This window comes from Bombus impatiens, unplaced genomic scaffold, assembly GCF_000188095.3.
Source record: "Bombus impatiens unplaced genomic scaffold, BIMP_2.2 scf_0216, whole genome shotgun sequence".
In the NCBI taxonomy this organism is placed as follows: Eukaryota; Metazoa; Arthropoda; class Insecta; order Hymenoptera; family Apidae; genus Bombus; species Bombus impatiens.
In genome coordinates this window covers 719857-742381 of record NT_176635.1, presented here as the reverse complement: position 1 = coordinate 742381, position 22525 = coordinate 719857, and the positions used below count along the sequence as shown (strand labels likewise).

General features: G+C 34.2%; 2 protein-coding genes, 1 long non-coding RNA gene and 1 other non-coding gene across 6 annotated transcripts in view; 1 reads left to right on the top strand and 3 right to left on the bottom strand.

Moving 5' to 3' along the window:
• LOC100744362 (mucin-3A) overlaps nt 1-14636 on the bottom strand; it is a 23457-nt gene extending 8821 nt beyond the window's left edge. For both annotated transcript variants that reach the window (XM_003487971.4, XM_033319773.1), the window contains exons 1-2: nt 12665-14636; nt 112-167 (exon numbers count right to left, since the gene is read on the bottom strand). In XM_003487971.4, coding sequence (XP_003488019.3) covers nt 112-167; nt 12665-12675 — 67 coding nt within the window. In that variant the 5' untranslated portion in view covers nt 12676-14636. The remainder of the gene's footprint in view (nt 1-111; nt 168-12664) is intronic.
• The window catches only part of LOC117151443, a 23556-nt gene extending 5694 nt beyond the window's left edge, over nt 1-17862 (top strand). Inside the window, exon 2 of the long non-coding RNA XR_004461378.1 lies at nt 17494-17862. This is a non-coding gene — a long non-coding RNA (uncharacterized LOC117151443). The remainder of the gene's footprint in view (nt 1-17493) is intronic.
• TRNAF-GAA lies at nt 674-746 on the bottom strand. The gene has a single exon. It is a non-coding gene; the product is annotated as a tRNA-Phe (tRNA).
• LOC100742943 (uncharacterized protein CG10915) lies at nt 16569-22525 on the bottom strand. Of its 2 annotated transcripts, XM_003487959.4 has the most exons (8): nt 21890-22524; nt 21678-21779; nt 21342-21566; nt 20645-21266; nt 20390-20485; nt 19837-19946; nt 17336-17701; nt 16569-16632 (listed from the first exon to the last, which is right to left on the bottom strand). In XM_003487959.4, the coding sequence occupies exons 1-8, from the start codon at nt 22157-22159 to the stop codon at nt 16618-16620; spliced, it is 1806 nt and encodes a 601-aa protein (XP_003488007.1). In that variant the 5' UTR covers nt 22160-22524; the 3' UTR covers nt 16569-16617. The 2 variants fall into 2 exon arrangements, with proteins under 2 accessions (XP_003488007.1, XP_012238781.1); XM_012383358.3 differs by lacking the exon at nt 16569-16632 and having other exon boundaries at nt 17054-17701; nt 21890-22525.

Below are 22525 nucleotides of genomic sequence, written 5' to 3'. Positions count from 1 at the left end.
CATTCAATAACGCTAAAGTAACATCCTCGTAATAAAAATCATACATATATATATACGTATGTAGATTAAAACATATCGAGAGAGATCGAGAGATACTCGAATCATACTTACATAAAAATATGATTACTTCGAGATATGCCATTCTCGATAAATTCTTGTGCATGATTCTGTAACAAGATATAAGCAAATTCAGGTCAATCGAATTTCTTCGTAATTAGAAAAATATCAAGTATTACAATGAGTAATAAGTTCAGTCAGAATTTCATAAGAAAACACGTCAAGTGTTATTAATTTCATATGAAATCTATCTATATAGTTAAAGAGATTTTGTTTATCCCATTTCTTTATAAATTTATCTTGTTTTGGCTTTTATCAAAAAATTCACACGTAGACATTTCTACATTCTTAATTTATTATATCATTCTTTGCAATGTATACAGTGGTGAAAAGCTATTTTTCGCTGAAGCGAACTTATTGCTCAATTCAATACATGTACAATATATGGATGCCATATACATATATAAGAAATAATAACGTTGTTATCTATAAAATCAAAATAAATAAACAGATTACACTACAAATATTCTGTTATTTCTAGATATATTTAAAAACGATACAGAAAAATGAAAATATAATAAAAGCTCAAATTTTCAAGAGAAAAAAATAAAGCCACTGCCGAAACCCGGGATCGAACCAGGGACATTTAGATCTTCAGTCTAACGCTCTCCCAACTGAGCTATTTCGGCGCTGAAAGAACATCTCTCTATACATAATAACAAGCATTTATCATACAATTCGATCAATACCTTCTATTAAAAATGTTTAAGCAAAAGTTATTTTAGAATCTAAACTAATAATTTAGGTTCTAATTAAATTTCATAAGATACGATTCTAACAATAAAGGTTTTCATGAAGCGAAGCTTTAAGTAAAGAGATGACATTTAATCGCTTATATTTCATACTATACATAAGCCTTATACATTCTCGTGAACTATTAACGAGAATAAATAAAATACCAAGAACCTTGCTTAATAGTGATAATAATCTCGTAAGATTTATGTAGAAACATATTTTATGATTGCTCATGGAGTTATTATTATCTGAATAAAATCTTCGATGGTAATAGTTCTTATTACTATTTTATTATTATTCTTTTATTAGGTCTATAATTAATAGAAAATTTAAGTATCTTTACTTTGCAAACAAATTTATGAAAAAATACGATTGAAACAGATAATAACATATACATATCAATAAAAGGTAATAATAAAATATATGAGAAGAAAGCAGATAAAAACGAAAAATAAGATAAAAAGATTAAAATTCTGTGATGTAGTCGCTAAAAATATGAACATAGTACGTAAGATAGTAATCTATTTATATCAGATACAATTTTCTTATTTATTATTATCTCGCCGGGAATAAAATATTCGAATACTCGCCATAGAAAATGTATCTGATATACAAAGCTTTTCGATTAATACTCCAATGATACGCGATTCATCATGATATTAAGTATAGTGTTCTTTATAATATTCCATTTCCTTATCTATACTCATAAAAACATGAATTTGCATGAATATCCACAATCTGTTTGTCAAGCATGAACTATTTCCTACAGACCGCGTATATTACGTACATTCTACGCATTTTCCAGAAAACTAAAAAAGCAGTTATCGTTTCCTCGATAAATTCCTACCCGATAAGATCAATCAAATATTTTCCTCCAACTAAAAAAAAAAAAAAAAAAAAAAAAAAAAAAAAAAAAAAAAAAAAAAAAAAAAAAAAAAAAAAAAAAAAAAAAAAAAAAAAAAAAAAAAAAAAAAAAAAAAAAAAAAAAAAAAAAAAAAAAAAAAAAAAAAAAAAAAAAAAAAAAAAAAAAAAAAAAAAAAAAAAAAAAAAAAAAAAAAAAAAAAAAAAAAAAAAAAAAAAAAAAAAAAAAAAAAAAAAAAAAAAAAAAAAAAACCCAAAAAAAAAAAAAAAAAAAAAAAAAAACAAGAAACAAAAAAAAACAGAAAATAAGCAGCAAATAAATTATCATAACTCCTCGATAATGTTTTACGATCCTTTCACGCTCATCTCACTTACACGTAAATCAATGATAAACGGCCAATTCGAATTTACTGGAAGAAAACGGCCCGTTCGATCGCGATGATACGATCGGCGAAGGACTCGTGCGCGAACGTAGCTCGTGATTACCCGTGAAAGCGATTATCCTAATCAAATCCCTGGCCGTGGTAATGGGGTTTCCATTACGCCGCAATCTGCGACGAGTAGAAACACCACGTCACGATATCGGCCGTGGCTCAGTGACATTCAATCGAACATGAAACATGCCAGCCTCGTTGTCGGAAGAAACAGATAACCCCAACGTGCTCGTTTTGCTCCTCTCTTCATCTTCCTCTTCGTCTTTGTCGTCGTAGCAGGTGACGCAACCCCGAAGACGGTAGAGAATATCTTGTTCATTCTCACGGTTCACCGATTCACCGGACTTTCAAAATGATTACGGTAGTCATTAAGTTGCTGGTTGGCATTTGATGCGACTCGCAATTTATGGTTAATCCTTTGGGCAAACCGCGATGAGTATTATAACGAAGTACTTTCACTCTCTCTCGGTTTGCGACGCGCGGACTCCTCTCTCGTTCGATATGAATCCGGCTCGTTGTCGTTTCACCCCGTCGATAACCGGATTCGTAGCTTATTGCTTCCTTTCCGTTAATTGATATTGGCTGTTTAACGATCGCCACGAATTCCTGCGACCGTGTCCAACGATCATTTTAACGGAACTTCGTTCCTCTTCCATTGTGGCGTACGATAAGCTATCTTCTTTTGTTAAAATGTTTTTAATTCCTTCTTTATCTAAAAATTTCTTAATTCCTTCATTTTTCAAGACTACAGTGATTAATAAGAGGTACCGTGAATTACGGTTGACTATGCAAATTCAGATTTTTGTGATCATAGATTAAGGAAGTGGAATCTAAACAGAAGATTAGATATTGCTTTATTTTAAACGTGCAGTCTGTGCATTTTTGCATATTTAAATTACGCATAAGTACTTAAACATCCGCAGTCTACTTATATAACGATATAACGAACTATATATAGCGATCTTTCGTAACACGTTAGGAGTTGTGTATGGTTTTGATTTCAATTACTACGATGTTCAATAACGAATACCATATCGCGTTAACAAATAGTAACTCAAATTTATTATTTTTGCTTTTATTTCTCCTTGTTGGAAGTAGGAAGTTGAAAAATCAATTTGCACTTCGTAATGTACGTGCACTAACACCGTTGCATCCCTTCAATCATTTTCGATCCAATTAAGTTTTTCTATCATTAGAACAAAAATGTTTGAAATTGAGATACGAAGGAATCGTCGTTGGTACGATTTTTCGTTTCAATTTTATATCAATGTTTTACTCAAGCTATTGGTTTTTAAATCAAGTACGATGTAATTCATTTCTACCAAAAATGAAACGGCACGTAAAGAGATAGGGAGTCATTAAATAAAAATATTATCGTTTTCAAAAAAATTAAGCACTTCGCGTGTCAAGTTAACTTACTTTTCCCGACTAGTAGATTAAAATATTAAATATTATTTATTATTGCTTAGTCCGTGCCTTTCGGCTTTAGACGAACTTTCGGTTTTACATCTCTTATGTCGACGAACTTTCGGTTTTACATGTGCCTTTCGGCTTTAGACGAACTTTCGGTTTTACATCTCTTATGTCTATTTCTCTTCTTATCTGTCTACCTCCCCTCTTTTCCACTCTATTCTATTGCACTCCCTTAATTATTCTATCTCTAAAAACTAAAACTAGAAACTACAAATTAGCAACTAATGACTAAAAACTATTGCAACTTTGGTCTTTAGCCTCCTTGCTGTGCATCCTTCCTGTCGTTTGTCCTTCTCTTCTCTATTATTGCTTTCAGTTCTGTTAAACCTTCTCCAGTCTCATTTAGCGTTTTTCCTGTGTCCTTTGGTCCTCCCGTTATTTCACATTCTTCTATTACATGTCTCAGGTCTTCTTCTTTCCTTCTACATAATCTGCATCTTTTTTCTCCCTCTTCTTTCCAGTATTCCCTTGCTTTGGTCTCGTTTCCACCTCTGAATCTTGCCAGTATTCTTCTGTCCTTCCACTTCATCCTCCCTTCTAAGTACTTTGGTAATTTTTCTTTGGCTATATTTCTGTCTATAGAATAGGCTTGTCCTTTTTCCCCTCTCTTCTGCTTCTCTCTTTCTTCTTTCTTCTATAATTTGATCTGCTGTCATCCTTTCTCGCTCCTCTCCTGCTTCTATCTGCGTCCCTCCCTTTCTCACTTCTTCTAGTCTTTTCCCTTCATGGCCATTTCCCAAAATATTAAATATCGTTGAAGTAAAAGTAAAATTGAAACATAGAAATTTTAGGACCGCAGCAGAATTAACAAAGTATCGATAGAAACTTTTGACTAACTCTGTTGAGCACTATCATCGCTCATTGGTGTATTATTAAAATTGTACGTGTTCTAACGAAACGAGAAGGATGGCTATTGCAAACATAATTCTATTAAAAAGTTCCCTGCATTATGGGACGAGTCCACGGTCTCGTAACGATTATTCCCCGTCCTAGATAATTCCTAATTATTATAATTCTCGTCGAAACTTCGACTTGATTGACTTGACTTCGTCTAATAAAGGAGCATTTCGAATTTTCAGCGATCGATCCCTATAGCATCGCCATAGCAGAAGGGAAGCCTACTGCAGGGCACGGGCGGATAGTGATGTTGAAACAATAGCCGGCAGATAGCGAAATAAAACTTGGCGTCTTAACGAGCGCGTACTCGCATACGTACCGCCTTCCTCTTTTGTAATGCTAATTCAAAGGAGGCAATTATTTCAGGAGTAACTGGTAACCTTCTAGTTTCTCGAACGACAGTAAGTATCGTCTTTAGTAACCGAAGAATAGGTGCGAAAATGACCGTGTTATTATGTGCAACATTTAATGAAAAATGAGAAAATTCGATGAATAAATGAATATATATATATATACTCTATTTAGAAATTGTCTTTAAAAATGATATAACTTTACTTTCAACAATTCCTAATATTTATTTAATATTCTATATTTTTAATATTACTGAATGTAATTTTCAAGCTTAATTAAACATTTCTAATAATTAAACTGCGGGTGTTCATGGAGATTCAAGTTTCTATGAAGATAATAAGGTAAATAAAGAAATGGAACATAAATAACATTAAATAACACTAAATTAAATTAAATGAGACATATGGAAGCTAAATTTGTTTCATCCACTAAATATTACAACAAACATTTCACTTTCGATGTTTTATATATCTTTGCATGTTATATTACATTCTGCGGATCTTTTCAAACGTAAATGTCTCGGAAATGTATAAAAATTCGCAATCTAATAGTAATCGTGAATCTCTTATTAAATACTCGTACGAATATAAATATGAATACTTTCATAAAATCCCTCTCTAAACGTGATATTAATTTTCAATCATTTACCATTTTTATCACTCCTTTTTGATGTTAAATATATTAAATCCTTGCTTTAAATACGTCAAGATAAGCGGAGCGGGAATGGTTTTTACCAATTAAAGAGACAAGATAACATTGGTAATACGTGTACGGTAATAAGTATTATTATCGGAATTATAATCGTGATTAAACAATCGCAGAGGGGAGCTGCGGTTCTTTTCATTAAGTCACACGTTCGTTTCCGGTTATTTTGTTCACCTTTGCACACTCGAAATCTAACAAGGCGATACGGCAGTGCATCGCGTTAAGGTAACAATCGAATGAACGAATCGAGTTGTCAGATATTATCAGAAACACTGGCTGCGTGTTACGAGAAACAGATTACTTTTCCCAATGAAGTTGAATCGGGAAAGTAAAGATCGTAAGGCTGCTTTGGAAGGCAAGACCGGTTGATTAAACGAAAATCTTTATTCGTCGACTTTTATATAGAGCAAGATACAAAGTCGATAATAGAAAAACCTAAATTACGCAAAACCTGAAAGAAGACATTGATCTTCTTACATTTTCTTCGTGTCCTTTACTTGTCTCCTATCTCCGGCACAAAGTTTGCTTTACAATCATTAATCTTACGCTAAACTGTTACGTTATAACTAATAGTCTTTCGGCATGTCGGCTGGATAGTTCTACTCTATTATCTTATCAAGATGTTGAAATCATTTAATGGCTGTCTTGCGAGAAACTTGGACAGACGATTACAGGTTTCAATTGACTTTTCGATCGTTAGCTTAATGATTAAGTTAAAACGATTCGTGATAGCTCTCGGATATACTATTGAAACTGGAGAATTTTTGGAGAAGAGATCTCTTTCCTTTCTTTTATCTTTATATGATTGCTTATAGTCAAGTCAAACGTTACAATATATCGTTAGAGACTCAGTTGAGATCATAGGTCAAATTTGACAATTTTTGTGAAAAATTCGATTCGTTTTAATAATTTCAACAGCTGAAATGTTTATTGAAATTGTACAAGTTATCTTTGACAAAGGAGCAACCAATATTAAAGTATGATTTAACAGCAGAAAATTTGCCACGGTATATAGGATGAGATGTTTGTTTTAGTTGTTTCTTTATTATTTTTACATTAAATTGCACGTATGTACAGCGGTAAGCAAGTATTTATTATTATTGATTTTGTCGGTATCATAGAAATATATATCACGTTCGGAGATTTACTGTTGCTTGTTTTAGTTATCTCGTTATTACTTTTAATAAATTACGTATATAGTAATGTTGGAAAGGTATGCATTGTTTGATTTTCTCAGTATCAGAAAAATGTCTTCCACGTTCATTGTTCAAACAACTTGTAAAATTGAAACAGGCAACGAGATCTTTCTCTTTTGCCATTCGTTCAGCTTCGTTGAGGCGAATAATAGCGAAGTTAATTACATGAATCAGCCGTAACATTTTTCGAAGTATTTTGTTACAGTGTAAAAGAAGAAATTTTCCCTTCCATTTAGAAGGTAAAAGTAATCGTTAACTTTGTTCCTCTAATCATGTATTTCTTTGTGTTGATTCAGTCGTTTAGTTCATAAACTTTTTTCTCTGATGAAACCATTCCAAATTTTTAAGAATGAAGATTTCATCTTTTTGTTCTCTTTTTTTCTTTTTTAAAGAATTTGATGTCTTATTATTAGACATTAACAAAGAAACCGACGTGTTTTTTGAAATTTTTCCCATGTGTACGTGCCACCTTACGTAAAGCATTGTATTCATTATGGGAGAGTTCTTGTAACTGCTTGTTTCTTTCGTGACTGAGTTTTGGTGCTATAATCCCTTCGTACCGAGGTATTTGACTTCGTGTCTTTTTCTTCTTTTGTTTCATCCCGATAATACGTGTTTCCTCCGATTACGTGAGATTTCGCGAATATAAATAGAAGGAGAATATTCGTGAAAGATCTGAAGTACAGAAGCAGAGGTGAGATAATCAGCGAAATTTTCCGCCTTAAATCTTGGCTTCATTTTCTCCAAATTAATATTTCACTCCGCGTCAATCTTCATTCAGTTTCCATGACAGATTCATGGAAGATTCCGTGGAGAACAGAAATCGAAGATTTATATATAGAAAATAATCTTCTTAAGGTACAGCAGTAATACATTTCAGAAACTGTAAAAGTAATTGTTATACTGTCGTAAATACTAAGACATCTATCAGTTACATAACGAAAAATTCGAATAGAATTAACTTTATGTAGCATTACATCGTATATTATAAATAAAGCATATGTGTACATACAATGCGAGTGAAACAACGGATTTCTAACAAAAAGATTGGAAAATAAAAGCAGCGAAAAAGCGTTCGATTTATATTAAACATCAGCAGAATCGTGTTGTACGATTCAAATAACATAAATAGTAAAATTGTACGAGTATCAAATTGCTCGTATTAATCGATATTTACAAGTAAATTTTACAAATTATAAATTATCTGAACAGCCTGTTTAACAAAAAATTAAAAATTATAAAAAGGAAATCTATAATCTATAGCTTGTAATTTATCAATTAACAATTATTGTACAAGAAAATCCAAGTGTTCCAGTACCTGTGACCGGCGATGTACATTTTACATTCTTCTTTCTCGCTTCTACCGTTACGTCTTTTTACTAAAAAGAAACATAACGACAAACACATGGAACAAAATTCTGTCGAATAAAAAAGAAAGGAAAGGTACAAAAAAGACATCTGCTGTTCGATTCATCCCAGTTGTGTGGTACACAAACATCATGAGAACGCGAGGACGCGCGTGCTTTCGGTTCAGGAAATGCTGAACGCTCGAGATCGTTATAGAGCGGCGCCTTATGAAACATCCTGTTCACGAATATATGTCCGACACATACGAGAAGGCACGGGACTTTCGGTTGTACTCTCGGTGACGGGGAGACAAGCTCGGAGAGAAGCGGAAGTGCAAGTCTCCTACCGTCGTTGGCAACGGTGTTTATCGTGTCGCTGTTGACCCTAAGCCACGGAAAATCCGCCCGCATTTAAGATCCCAACTGCAGAAGAAAGGTCATTTCAGGCCACTCACCGACGCCTTTGCCGGCGAGGAAGATCGTCAGATACCTTCAGAACGAATCTGATTACCGTCCCCGTGGCAAAAGATCTTAGAAAGCGGCGAACCGACCACGGCAACCAATATTGAGTCACGTTGAGACGAGCTGCGAATCTTCCGCACCGAATCGACACGATCCTCCTTGAGTTAGTAATGCGTTTTCATTGCAATCCGACGCGGCGTTTAACTAACAATTGTCGTTTCAGTCAGTCGGCAATATTCACTAGAGGAATCGTGGCGCTCTATAATTTTCAACGAAATTGTCGCTCGAAACGGAGAATGTCGAAATAATAAACGCTATGATTATCAGCGGGAGAAACGATACTTATTTCGTCAATAATAAATAGGTGGAAGTAACTGGAAGATCTCTCGGTTTCAAATTGCTTCTTCGCGGATGTCTAACGTTACAATCGAGGGGCTTTTTTTCAAGCTATCGCTTTCGTAAAAGCGTTAATAATAAGCGTTAATAGCCTACTAAATATCGAAAATACGTCGACTAAATAAGGAAATATAAATGGAATCGTGCGTAAATTGATAAAGTCCAACGATGAAAGAAGGGTAATGGAGCTTAAGCGCTTCTCTGAATTGGTTTAATAACAGAATTGCCAAACCTGTCGAAATGACGAGCTGCAGATCCTTTCTCTTTTTTATTATTAAACGTATGAAAGTACTTTCGATAAAATTGACGTTGATTTTTATTGGAATGGAAACATAATTATGGAGGCTGTGGAGAGAAGTGAACGATATTTATAAAGTTCTAGACATCAAGACAATGAGGAAAGTTCATGTACAAAAACGTCGTTCCCAACTTTTATATCCCGACGCTGTCGTTCGGACGAAAAAACTTTCAACAGTTTTAACATTTTAATAAGAACTTTAACAATTTCTTCATATTCTCTTCAAACATAAATCTGCAAACGATAAAGAAATACCATTAAGTTGGAAGCAAAACAAAAGAACATGGCACAGTCAATTATAAACTTTATGCATTTATGAGAAATTTAAAAATGCAAAAATGCACAGAATGCGCGTAATACGCAGAAACATATAAAATATCAAAAGTTCGAAACTCGTTATAACATTTACAGAGTGAAACAGAATTTCCGTGTAGATAGTATTCATTAAAGTATGAGTCTGTATAAATATCCACCGTCTAATTATAATTACCTGATACGTATAGTAATTTAGATACGCGTTAAAGATCGGCAGTTCTAGTGTAAATGCGTTGAGTTACCGTATCACTAACAGAGACGGAAGCGCGACGAATGACTTATACGATTTATTGAGCAGACGTTGATCCGGAAGACGAGCCCACTTTCGCCAGCAGAGTAGCGTGCACGTTAGGCTACCTACGACCTCACAGGACACTAGGCCCGCTTCACACATGCGATTGCGATTCCTCACGGCCTCTCTTTCAGACACCTAAGAAACAGTGATTGTCCTCCGCGTTTTCTCGCGTGATACGAACGTGACGAAGGAGGGTGGCCGCGCTGGTAGTGGAACTATGACATAAGTGAAATTACGAACACACGTGCTACCGGTATACACACGCAGACACTTTCTGCGCCGGCTCTGTCGCGATCCTATCGCGCGCGCTACCGCGATTATCCATTACGGACGTAATCATAAAATAATGAGGATGATTTTCTAGGATACTTATGAAATATTATATTCAGTAAAAAAGAAACTGGTATATCCACAGGGAAATAGGAGAAGAACGAACAGCTCTTATCTCGTGATTTATGTCCTTTCTTCTTCTTCTAAGCAAATTATGCCATTGTTCGAGTTACGGGCGTTAAAAATATACAGTGATTATTGATTGTTTTTGAAATGCGTAATGCATCATTTTGAGTTTAGTACGGAAGATAGGGAAGAAAGGTGAAAACATTTCCGTATCGATTTAAAGATTGTTAAGAGGAAAGGGATGTAAAAGGGGGATGCAGGTACTCTCGATGGTTTCTATCTCGTCTACGAAAACTAGATATCCTATTTTCCCAACGAACGTGATGCTTTCTACGTAATATACGGTAACAATCCAGTTAATTTCTCAGGAACGTAAAATGTTACGTCTTCGAATGCTAATTCATCTCTATCTGCGCCTGAGTATAGTAATGCGTCTTACGTTATTAATCTGTAACCACGGCTTTCTCCGCGAAATTGTTGCTATGTAATAATAGAACAGGAGGAGGAAAAAAATAGAAGAGAGGAAAATGGATTTAGTTTTGCCCGTGGAAACCGGAACTCGGAAGCGAATCTATTCGGCGGATTTATAGGTTCTGACGTGCATGACGTTAGCGAGGAACAGCTTGGTAGAAGTGTGTTCCTTCCATCGTGAGATACAACGCAATGTCGACCATGGGAACCCCTTTTCTTTATGTTTAATTAATCACAGTCATAATTATGCTGTTCGACGAAGCTATATTGTTTTAAGCAGCTTAGTATTTAAGCCGCTGTTTACGTCATACTTGTAGTGTCACGAAAATGGGTCAATATTGAGAAAAAAAATGTCGAATTTGAAAAAAACATATATATATTCCATTTAAAAAATAGAAAATATCTAAAAATAAAATGAATCAATGTTAATGGCAAATAATAAATTTTCGAAATATATAATATACGTATAATTACACAATATTATATTCTACCTGTAAAGTAGGACGCAGTGTCACGAAAATTAATTATTGGGAAAAACATTATATTTTAAAAGTATATAATATATAATTTTATATCGTTGCATTCGACTTAGGAAATAAATGCTTATCAACGAAGAATTATGTAATTTTCTATCGCGTAAAATACTAACTTACCTGTAGGAAAAATCAAGATTAAAATATTTAGATCGCTATAAAGATAAAAAGCAGTCATTATTCCAGTAATTACATGTTTAGTAAACTACTTTAAATTTAAACGTGGAAATTTATGAGGGAGAATAAAGTTTGGTATAATCAGAGGAGATTATGGCGCATACAAGACCATAACGTCAAGCTCGATATTCGCATACTATGCATTGGGAGCACAAGATACCTTTGCCATCCTTCAGTAGTTTTAACAAAGTTTCTTTCGATCTTCCTGCGCGGAACAACGAAGTTTTCATTCCCGCCATGCCGTAGAAGAATATCAATGAAAGCGGAAAACAAAAGAGGTCTCGGTGAATTGGATCAACGATAAAAGAGGAACAAGGGGTGGTTTTAAAACTTTTTTACTCGGTTTCTCTTTTTTTTATGCTATCAATATCGTATATTCTTATAATTTTAGCGGTACATCTTTTTGTTAATCGCCTTTCACGCATTCAACCTCCTTCGTGTCGATTATACGTTCTCGGACTCCAAAAAATAAGGGTTCTTTTTTTGTGCGTTTCACAATCGAGGAACATACCGCACTACTTTCCCCACCGCTACGTATTTTTGTCAATTTTACGATTCTTATAATATATATAACATCTCCATGATATATATATACACACATAATATTCATTTACTGCTCTCGCAAAATGAAAGTTAAATCGGACAAGGGTCTATGGAGCGGATCGATTAAAAGATATGATCGATGAGAACAGTAACCAATGTTAAAATATTCTACGAGGTGATAAACCAGTCATAGATGCGACGAATAAAAACTCGATACAGAGTAGACGCTATACTTCAATAAAACAATCTCGATATTGTCTATACAAATACATCTGCTGTACATACATAAATTACAGAACAATCTATTTGTATCAGGTATGATCAGTAATAGTTTGCTACGATTGTACTTATCATTTATTATCACCATCTAAATCATATCACTTCTTACCTCCTAATTCAGAAGCGTAAACGTAAACAATACGTAAAACATTAACGAGTTATCTTATCCTACGTATATATAGCTAAAGAACATTTCTAAGAAATGACGAAACAGAAAAAGTTACCGCTAGTCTCATTCATCAACATCGCACGTTTTCTACGGTTTCTCAAGAAATAGTGTGAAAGCACAATCTCCCACGTTTATTGCAACGCGCGGCGAATCACAACAAATAGAATCAATGCCGAACGATTTATCGTCAATCAACATTATACATACGTACGTACGTGCGTAACATCCAATATCTCTCTTCTGTCACCCTTGCGAATCACTTTGCTCGTATTCCTACGGAAACGGCTCGAGGATACGATAAACGGCACACATCACCCGGTGACACGGGGCAAAACGTTTGATACTTTCGCTCCCGCTTTTAGAATCGTATCACTGATCGAAATACGAAAAATAGAAAATAAAAAATACGGCGATGTCCCGCCAACAACGAAGAACAGAGTCGTACGAGCAACAATAGTACCACCGGTACTCCAGAGTAATCGGTGTACATCAAACAAGTTGGATGACGCGCGGACCAGGACCAAGTTGAAGGGTGCGCGTCGCGAACGAAACGTAGGACGATACTGAGGAGCCGTCCGCTAGGCATGCAAACCTCATACCGCGCAAGGATCTCGCGAATCCTCGCTTCTTTGTCCATCGACTGTCACGGCTCGCTATCTCTATTCCACTCTTTCCATTCACGTTTCCAGCTGTTATCCCATCTCGCTTACGCTCGCCCCGCTCACTTCCTCGCTTTCTCGCTTCCTCGCTTCCTCGTTCGAGTTTGCGATCCTCCCTCTGATGTTAACCTCTCGCGCTCTCTTCGTCTCCTAACTCCCTTGCATAGACGACCCCATACGTATATATGTGTCAGTATGTGTACGTGTGCGTGTACTAGGTGTATCGGACAACCTAGCCGGCGAGCGCACGCGCTATACGCGCTGCTTACCTTTTACCATCCTTACCAGAAGAGAACAACCTCACACCCACTCTCACCTTCTCTCTAGGTCCTCCTCCGGCTTCCTCTGTCTATCTCCTTCTGCTCGCATTTCCTGTAACCCTCGCGCGCTCCTTGGTCATCTTCTTCCTATGTGACCCGATGTTATCTGTAATGCTTTCTCTTTTCTTCGTTCCTCAGATACATTTACACCTTGCACAGATTCTAACTCTCACGTTTGCGTGTAAGTAGATATGTAGTACTTGTAGTAGATGTATGGTATCACATCAAGCGTATACGTATAACGTGTATGGCTGTGTAGCTTCTGTTGAGTTGCTCCTACATCTTCGCGTAATCATCGTCTTCCCCCTTTTTAATTCGCTCTCCTCTTTTTTACGCTTCACTCTCGCTCTTCTCTCGCTTCGCTCTTTATTACGACTCGTGTCGCAACGCGCCGCTCTAAAGCGTTTTCCTTCGCGTCTCGACCTTCTCTTATCCTGAAAAAAATCCTCTACTTCATCCCCAAGAATTTATACCTGTTTTAATGTAGCCCGTTTTAATTACCCTCCGGTTTCTCATTTTCTGTGTTTTTTTTTAATCACACCGTCCCGCGAGATTTCAACGTATCGCCGATTACCCAAGTTTTCTTCTTTCTCCCCCTTTTGTTATCCGTATAGCTGCTTATATCGCTGTGTTTTTATCGAGATCCTCTAGAAATTTTTCCCGTGAAATCGAGAAACTTCGATCGAGATTACATCTCTCGTTAAACAGACTTTTCGTTAACTCCGAAGAAAGTGAATAGGATGCACGACGGTACGATTACGCAACAGATGGAAACTTCTCAAGTGACATCGGAAAGAAACAACAGCTACAGGCAATGAATTTCTAAATGTATAAACGAACAAATATTTTATATTTCTCGCATCCTTCCCTTAGCGAATTAAACAGAACTCGAGCGGGTGAAGTTAAAAGAGGTTTCTTTCGCTTCTTTAATATTCATTCTGCTTGACGAACATCTTCTTTTTCTTTTTTTTTTTGTCCTTCTCTTTGCACGAATCTTTCATCTTGAATAAATCGTTGTTAGGTATTCCCAAAGTATGAAGAAACTAGGGAGATTGCGCGTGTTCCTTACGAAATGCAGCATAATATTTATGCATTTGACTGGAACATTCTCAAAAAGAAAAAAGAAAAAAGAGAAAGAGAAAAAAATGAAATATTGTAGCTAGCACCGGACAAATATCTGTGTTCTTTAAAAAGAGAAAAAAAAGAACTCGCACACTAAAGACAATCGACGCGCGCGCGCGCACTGAATATTTTCACACGTTTTATGAAATCACGGTCGCATGTAAAGTATAACGAAAGGAAAGTGAGATACATCTTTAAATAACTCCGATACATCGTTTTTTCTTCTTCTATGTATGTATGTGTGCGCCTGTATCTGTCGACAGGAGTGTGTGAGTGAACGAGTGTGTAAGTGAATATGTAACAGTGTATGCGTGTTTATACGTGTACATCTTTCATACGTTTATGAGAACGTAATTCCATCCATTTATAATTTATACAAGAGAAACTGTGTACAAACGAATAATTTTATTCATGTCCTTGTTATAAACTCTGTATTGTGGGAACGAAATTTGTACAGAGATTTCGTAAGATGTACCGAGCTCGGCAGGTAAAGGATTTTTACAGCCGAAAATTATTCTTAATAGCCTCGTACGTACGCTTGGAATCTTTTTAAAAGATTTACGACGAACGACGCGTATATGCGCGTAATAGAGACATTCGAATTTATTTCATTTACGCGTTTAATAAATAGAAAAATTAATAAACAAGCGTCATACGAAGATACTGAGAATATTTCTGCTTTTATTTTTGATTCAGAAATCGCTCGTTCCACCTGATAAGATACATCTTACGGAACACTGTGGATCAATAAGATCATTGATATTACTATTGTTTAACATTCATGATTGCGCGACTGGCCTGAATCATTGGAAATTTTCTCTCAAATCAAACGATCACGTTCATAGAAACACATAGAAAATAAATTGCCTCCTGTGTTTCTTTGATTTGCGATCAATTATCGACAGTCGTGATATCTGAAGAAATCTCAACATGGATATGATGGTCGCGTGGACTTCGAATAATACTACTTTGCATATAGGTATTGTCAAAACGATAACGGTTCAGTTGATTTCCCTTCGTAACTCCTCAAATACCTGTCCCGGAGCAAATCAACAAGTTCACCATAAGAACCACTTCCAGACTTATTCCTGTTTTAGCTGCTTGTCTCGAATAAATTCGTTCAAAATGCTTTCGTCCAAGGCGTAACATCATCGGTATATTGACGATGCACGCAATTACGTCAGGCAAGGCAGTGATTATAGCATATACTGTTGAGTCATCTCACGTCAAGTCGATCAATTGTTTCAAGAAATTTTTAACAATATTCTTGTATATATTTATTAAAAGTTGCTTAAACTGTATTTTAAAAATTATGAAAATCATGGTAAATATCAATAAAATATCGTTAAAATCTTCCTTGTTCCTGCAAAAGGCAAGTTCATATTCTCAGTGTATAATCATTTTTATCCAATGAAGTAATCGTGTTTAGAAAAAAAATAAAGGATATCTTCGATGGAAATTTGGCAATTGGATGATTTAACGTGAAATAACCCTTCCATATCTTTCCCTACCTAAAAGTATTTCTTTTATTAACATATTACATGGTCTAGCTCCCTGTTGCATAAACATTTATTATTCACGTCCACTGTTAATAACAGTATCGTTCTTTCTTACGAATAGCACGTTACAACGATACTAATTTTATCTAATGACTTTTAGTGTAATTCGGAAAGATCGCGGATAATAAACTACAGAATCTACAGAGTCTACCTTAAATAGTTCAAATAATCCCGTTTCTTCGATTGATTCAATTCGACTATAGTACAATGTTACAAGCATGATTCTTGGTTGGTTGTGGTGATGTATCGCTATGGATCCATAGATCCGTCCAATGGCGAGATCTAACAATACAAGTAATGATATCTTATGGTACGCGATGTATAATCAATCGATGAACAAGTAGTTCGAGCACTAACGTTTCTTTTCGTTGATTCAGAAACGTTGCTTAATGGAATCCCGCGTTGCGTAGTTCCAAACATACTACCCCAAGTTTTATTCGTGTAACACGGCTTTCAGACTTTCTTAAACGTTAATAATGCTTACTTTTTTTTTGTACCCGCCGTTAAATCAACGTGGCTTTGTCTGAAATCATATTCACGAGTTCTGAATTGCGTTCACGTATAAAAAGGATCATATAGAAGAACAATATCGATTCATCGGATACTCAAGGAAGTTAATCGTGCAGCAAGTTTCAAAAGAACATTCTCGTTACCAAAAACCTCCCATAATTTACAGGCAACATTAATAACTTTTATTTAAGAACCAATTAACGTAACATAAGAAAACAGGAAGAATAGGACGTGCTCGTTAAAAAATTACGCAATGAAAATGATTCGGGATAAGGGAAAAATAATTTAATAATTTTATAAGTATTTAATTAACATGAGAAGCTATAGAATGGTATAGAATAATCGAACTTCTGCAAGATATATAAAATTTTAATAAAATGTAAAATATCGTAAATATCGTAATGATATAAAAGTATAATAAAAAAAAGTAAAAGTATAATAAGAGAAATAATGGCCTTTTATTCAGTAGCTTCGTTCAATCATAATTATTTATAAAGTTCCTCCTAAATAGAAAATATAGCAACGTGTTTGCAACTTGTGCAAATAAGTAGCTTTCTTGAGCACCCGATGAGACTTCTAAAGTCATTGACAAAGAGGAAAGAATATATCAGGAGATAAGAACATAGAAACATTTAAGATGCTGGCACTTGAAATGAAGTTGAAGTTGTTCATCCGTATTAATCGGATGAGAAAGGCAGAGGAGCTTTATTACTAACCTCTTCATCGGAGGCTTGAGTAAAAGCTCCTATTGCCTGTTGGACTTGCGGAGCGGTAGGTCCACTAGTAGGATGCGCCGCAGCTTGTTTACCAAGTTTTACGGCGTCCTGTGTTGCTTGAGACTCAGTCCTTCTAATATAAGCAGCCTCCTTTTTAGGTGGTACTACCGGCTTATTTGGCGGCACTGGAGGAGGAACACCGCGAGATACTGGTGGCTTTTTCGAGGGCAGCATACCGGATGCTTGAATCGCCGAACCAGAGCCAACATGAAAACCAAGCTTTCCTGTAGCTTGTGTCGACGGTATAAGTTTTACCGTGCCTCCAGGATTTACAGGAGCAGGTACAACCACACGTTTGTCTACAGCCTGAGGAATGAATACACAGGAGATCCGATTTAACGTTCCGGTTATCCCTTTGAAGCACCCCCACTAGAAGGGCACATATAGACGATCGCTGCATTTAAGATAATGATTGAGAACAGAAAGAAAAAAAAAATGGGGCAGTCGAAATTATACCAAATCACCAATCTAAAGCAAAGAAATAAATCAATTGCCAGAGAAATAGTAATTGAAGATGTTTGAAGAAAAGATCAGCTTGTTAAGCTAAGCAATTTCATGGTAGATATGTTTATTAATTTTTAACTACAACCAGAACTGCATTGATTCCTAGTAACTTAATATATCATTTGGTAAAGTGAAAAGAGAGATTATTATAAGGTAATACGAATTTTATTTGCTTGCGAACATAATTAAAAAGAATTGTAACGTTCTACTATAGAAACTGTATGTAGATCTACTTTTCTTTGTTAGAATAGTTACATTACACAACTTGAAAAAATAACAGGTGAATAACCAAACCATGGTAAAGTTAGCAATAGCAAATACAAGGTTGCAATTAGGAGGGCAAGCAGGGAAAATTTGTAAATAAGGCTCAAAAGTGAGTTGCATACAAGTTTTAATTAAGGAAATAATCAATGTACATACTAAGTAGTAATCTTATGTACAAAATAAGAATAGCATAATACATAAGTTAGACTTAAAATTTGATGGTGTAGTAACTTATATAAAATAATACAATGTGATATAATTCAATGTGAATTAAAGTTTACAAACATGTGTGTGTGTATGTGTGTGTAATCAGAAATAAAAAGATGAATTTTTTGTCATCTATATGATAAAAGAATATTCAATTACAACTATAACAGCGTAACTATAACATGATATAAATTTATCATAATAATTTAAAAAATTGTAATAATAAAATGTTTATGAAGTTTCGTTTTAATAATTAAGAAATACCTATTGAATTGAAAAAACATGCAACGCATCTGCAAGATGTGTGCATGCAACATTAATATTCATATGTATACTTATAACTTACTGTGCGTGTATGAACACCTTTATTTTCTGCTTTGCAATAATATTTTGTGTATTTTACATCTTACATTTGTTTTTTATATAAAAATATAGAAAATATCTATTGTTCATATTATTATTTTAAATATATACATCGATTGTTTTTCTAGCTTAGCAATTATATTGATTGCTTTTCATGTCATTATAGTAAGTACGATCAGTAACTTACGTACGTGTTAGAAGAAGAAATAAACCAATTTTACCCCAAAGCAGTTTCTGTTTGTTACACTGATTCATTAGAAATAATACAAAAAGTCAAAAAATACGCAATAACTGTGCGTTCTATAACAAGATGATAAGACATATTTATATTTATCATTATCATGCAATAATCATACAATAAAATTATTCTATATAACATTCAACCTGAACAAAATATAAGACTAGAAAATCCTATTTGATTATGATACACATATAAAATAATATCATATAATATTATTAAACCTAATAGATTAATTCAATCATATTTTGATTATTTTTAGAAGCACTTTTGTTATCATTAATAATCATAACGATAATAATAATAACAATATTTAACACTTAAATTTTTGCTTGTACGGTCACTTTTATAAGTATAATTTATATATTCATAAATTAATTTATGTATTTTGGTGTTCTATTCATTTCTTAGCAAAATAAAATTTAACATAAATTATGGATACAAAATTATCATGCTTATATGCTTATATTATGAAGCAGTTAATTTTTAAACAGCATTAAATTAATGTATTTCTTTTTAAATCACATACAAAGATCAATAATTTATTTTTATTAATAAATTTTACTTTTAAAATAATTTCTTTTGAAATTACATACAAGCAATATACTGTTCAAATGTTTCCATTCTAGTAACATATTATTATGTTGCTTTTGTATATTCTGTAAAATTTTCATACAAATTAGATGCATAAAACATAGTGGTGTTTTAAAAATCAACATAATTGATTGAAATGAAAATATGAAAGATTTTAATATTATGAAAGCTATATTATGAAAAATGATTTTTTACAAGTATATGCATAAATGTGTACTGTATAATATTTTCAAATTAAAGTAGAATGTGAAGGAAAATGGGGATAATTTACCTGATTTTCAGAAGACGCCGCAGTTTCTCCAGTAGAAGATGTAATGTTGGACGTGTACGTGACGCCGCGTAATGCCTGCCCAGGAGTTACTGACCTAGCAATCCCAGTAGCTACAAAGAAATTAGTATAAGTGTTATTTCACTACTTTAAAATACCTATATTCAAAATATTGAAATACAATTAAAAATATAATGTATAATATTATTCCCAAAGTATCAGCACGAATTGTTTAGTTTTATGTAATCTTTAGAATAAAATCTTAAATATAAATTATTTATTGTATTAACCCTGTATCAGTCTGAACCAGCATTAAATTATAAATTATCGCATCAACATCAAATAAGTAGAAATAACAAATTCATATCAATATCAGGTGCATTACACTTATGAGCAAAAGCTATAATTACCATTCCTTTTTCAATTAACAGTCAAAATGTAATTTATTAATTCATCCACTGTCATGCAATATAAAAATTCTCTTAGAGAAAATATATCCAAAATATTTTAATTTGATTATATCCTATTTCAACTTTAGGATAACTGCTGTTCTTACTTGGACCGCTGACAGGAACACTAGATACCGTGGCAGTGGGCTGAACAACTTTACTACTAACCATTGGAGTCCCAGTACCCAGCACTGTACCTTTAACTGCACATAAGATGTAATTATAAAAATATTCAACAATATTATCAGTATTCAACATCATAATAGATATTGAGAATATTATTTGCTTGCTATTAGTGCTTACTAAAATAAGTTCTATTTATGTATGTAACTGTAACATTTTAATTATTATGCACAACATACTTGTTTGTGGTGCACTAGCAGGTTTAACTGTAGGCATAACAACTAAATTAACTGGTTTGGCTGGGGGTGGTGGTGGAGTTGCACCCACACCTCTTGGAGAACCTCGTGTTTGAGACTCTTTCCATACATCCATTTCAGTTCTAAGTTTATCTAATTCTAATTCGAGATCTTTAGCCCTCTTTTCTTCTTTTGCTAAGGCTTGTTTATATTGCTGTCTTTCCATGTCAAATTGCGCAAGTTGTTTCTCCAATTCTGCTTCCATTTGTAACGACTTTTTACTTTCCTCTTCGAGTCCTTCAGCCATAGAATCTATCCGAACTTTTTCTTCGCTTAATATCTGTGCCAAATCTTCTGATCTTTTCCTTTCTTCTATATACTTCATAATTATCTTTTTGCGTTCAGCAAGTAGAAGAAGTACTATTTGCTTCTGTCGAGTTTTTTCTTCCTCTAAAGTTTCATTTGCTTTCTTTAATTCTAATTCCAGTCTTTTTTTTTCTTGTTTCTCTAATTCTAATTCTTTTTTCAATCGTGTCCTTTCTTTTTCCAAGCCATATGTAATATCGTCACCCTGGGCAGTATCATGTTCATGTTTTCGTTTTTCTTCTTCTAATTCCTTGATAACCTGAAGTAAACTAAGTATGAATATACAATTTACAATATTCATTGTTATTTAAGTAACCAAATATGATATACATACTGCTCTATGCCTAAGCTCTGCTTCTTTAAGAACTTTGGCCATTTTAAACTGCATACATCTTTGTTGTGTCACAAGTGCTTCTAAAGTAGCAACTTGTTTATTTATTTGATTTGGTTCATGTTCACTGACACTACCTACTAATACAATATCACGTGCAAGTGCAGCATGTGGATCTGATGTCCCACTCAGATATCGAGTATTTAATAGATGTTTCAATTTTTCTGACTATAAAATACACAAAAAACCTATTTATGTCTTAAATATTCAATATCATATTGTTACTATAACGGTTAATGTTAATTATAAAAATGCTTCCATTAATGAAAAATAAATTACCTTTAATACTGCTATTACAATATCTCTTGCCTGCAATTCTCCTTCAAGATGCCCTAATAGTTTTAATAAATCAGTTTTGCTTAATTCCATTTTTGGATTACGCTACAAAAGAAATGTAAAAAATTATTATCAATGAACATATAATCTGCATGATAGATTATTTTCTTCAAACAGAAGTATTTCTAAATACATATAACTATATGTATACATACTTTTAATGTATTGGAGGAATTCTTATCAATTGCCTCTATATTGTTAGGTTGTTGTAGAGTCTGTTGATGCTGTTGCTGCATCGGTGACGGCGACGGCGATGGTGACGACGATGGAGACGAGTGTTGTTGATAGGATTGTGAGGATGGTGTAGAAGTAAGAGACTGCATCTTCGTAGTGCAGACCGAGATGGTCGTCGACGATCCGGATGATCCATTCGCCGGTGAAACACTCGAACTTACATTCATAGCATTTTGACTCTGTGATGCCATTTTTGAAAAAAAAACGAAATATCGGAGGGGAAATTCACCCCTGAAGAAGACGTATAATTTCAGAGAAAAGTACTTAAAAAGTACTCAAAGAAGGTATTCCGCGGTTAAACCGATTCAACCTTCGGTATTAATACTTTCATTTGAACAAAGAAGACTTCGGCCCGGAGAGCCAACTTCGGGGCACGCCACATCGCTTCAGGATTTCTCTTTTCCTTTTCGAACTCGCTTAGATTATGCCGAAGGAATTAATCCGGCATTTAACTTTATCCTCGATTATTGACAAATGAAGCACAAAGCGTAATTCACAGATAGGAACCTATCTCGTGAAAAGTGCTACGAAATCCATTCATTATCGATTATTTCTTA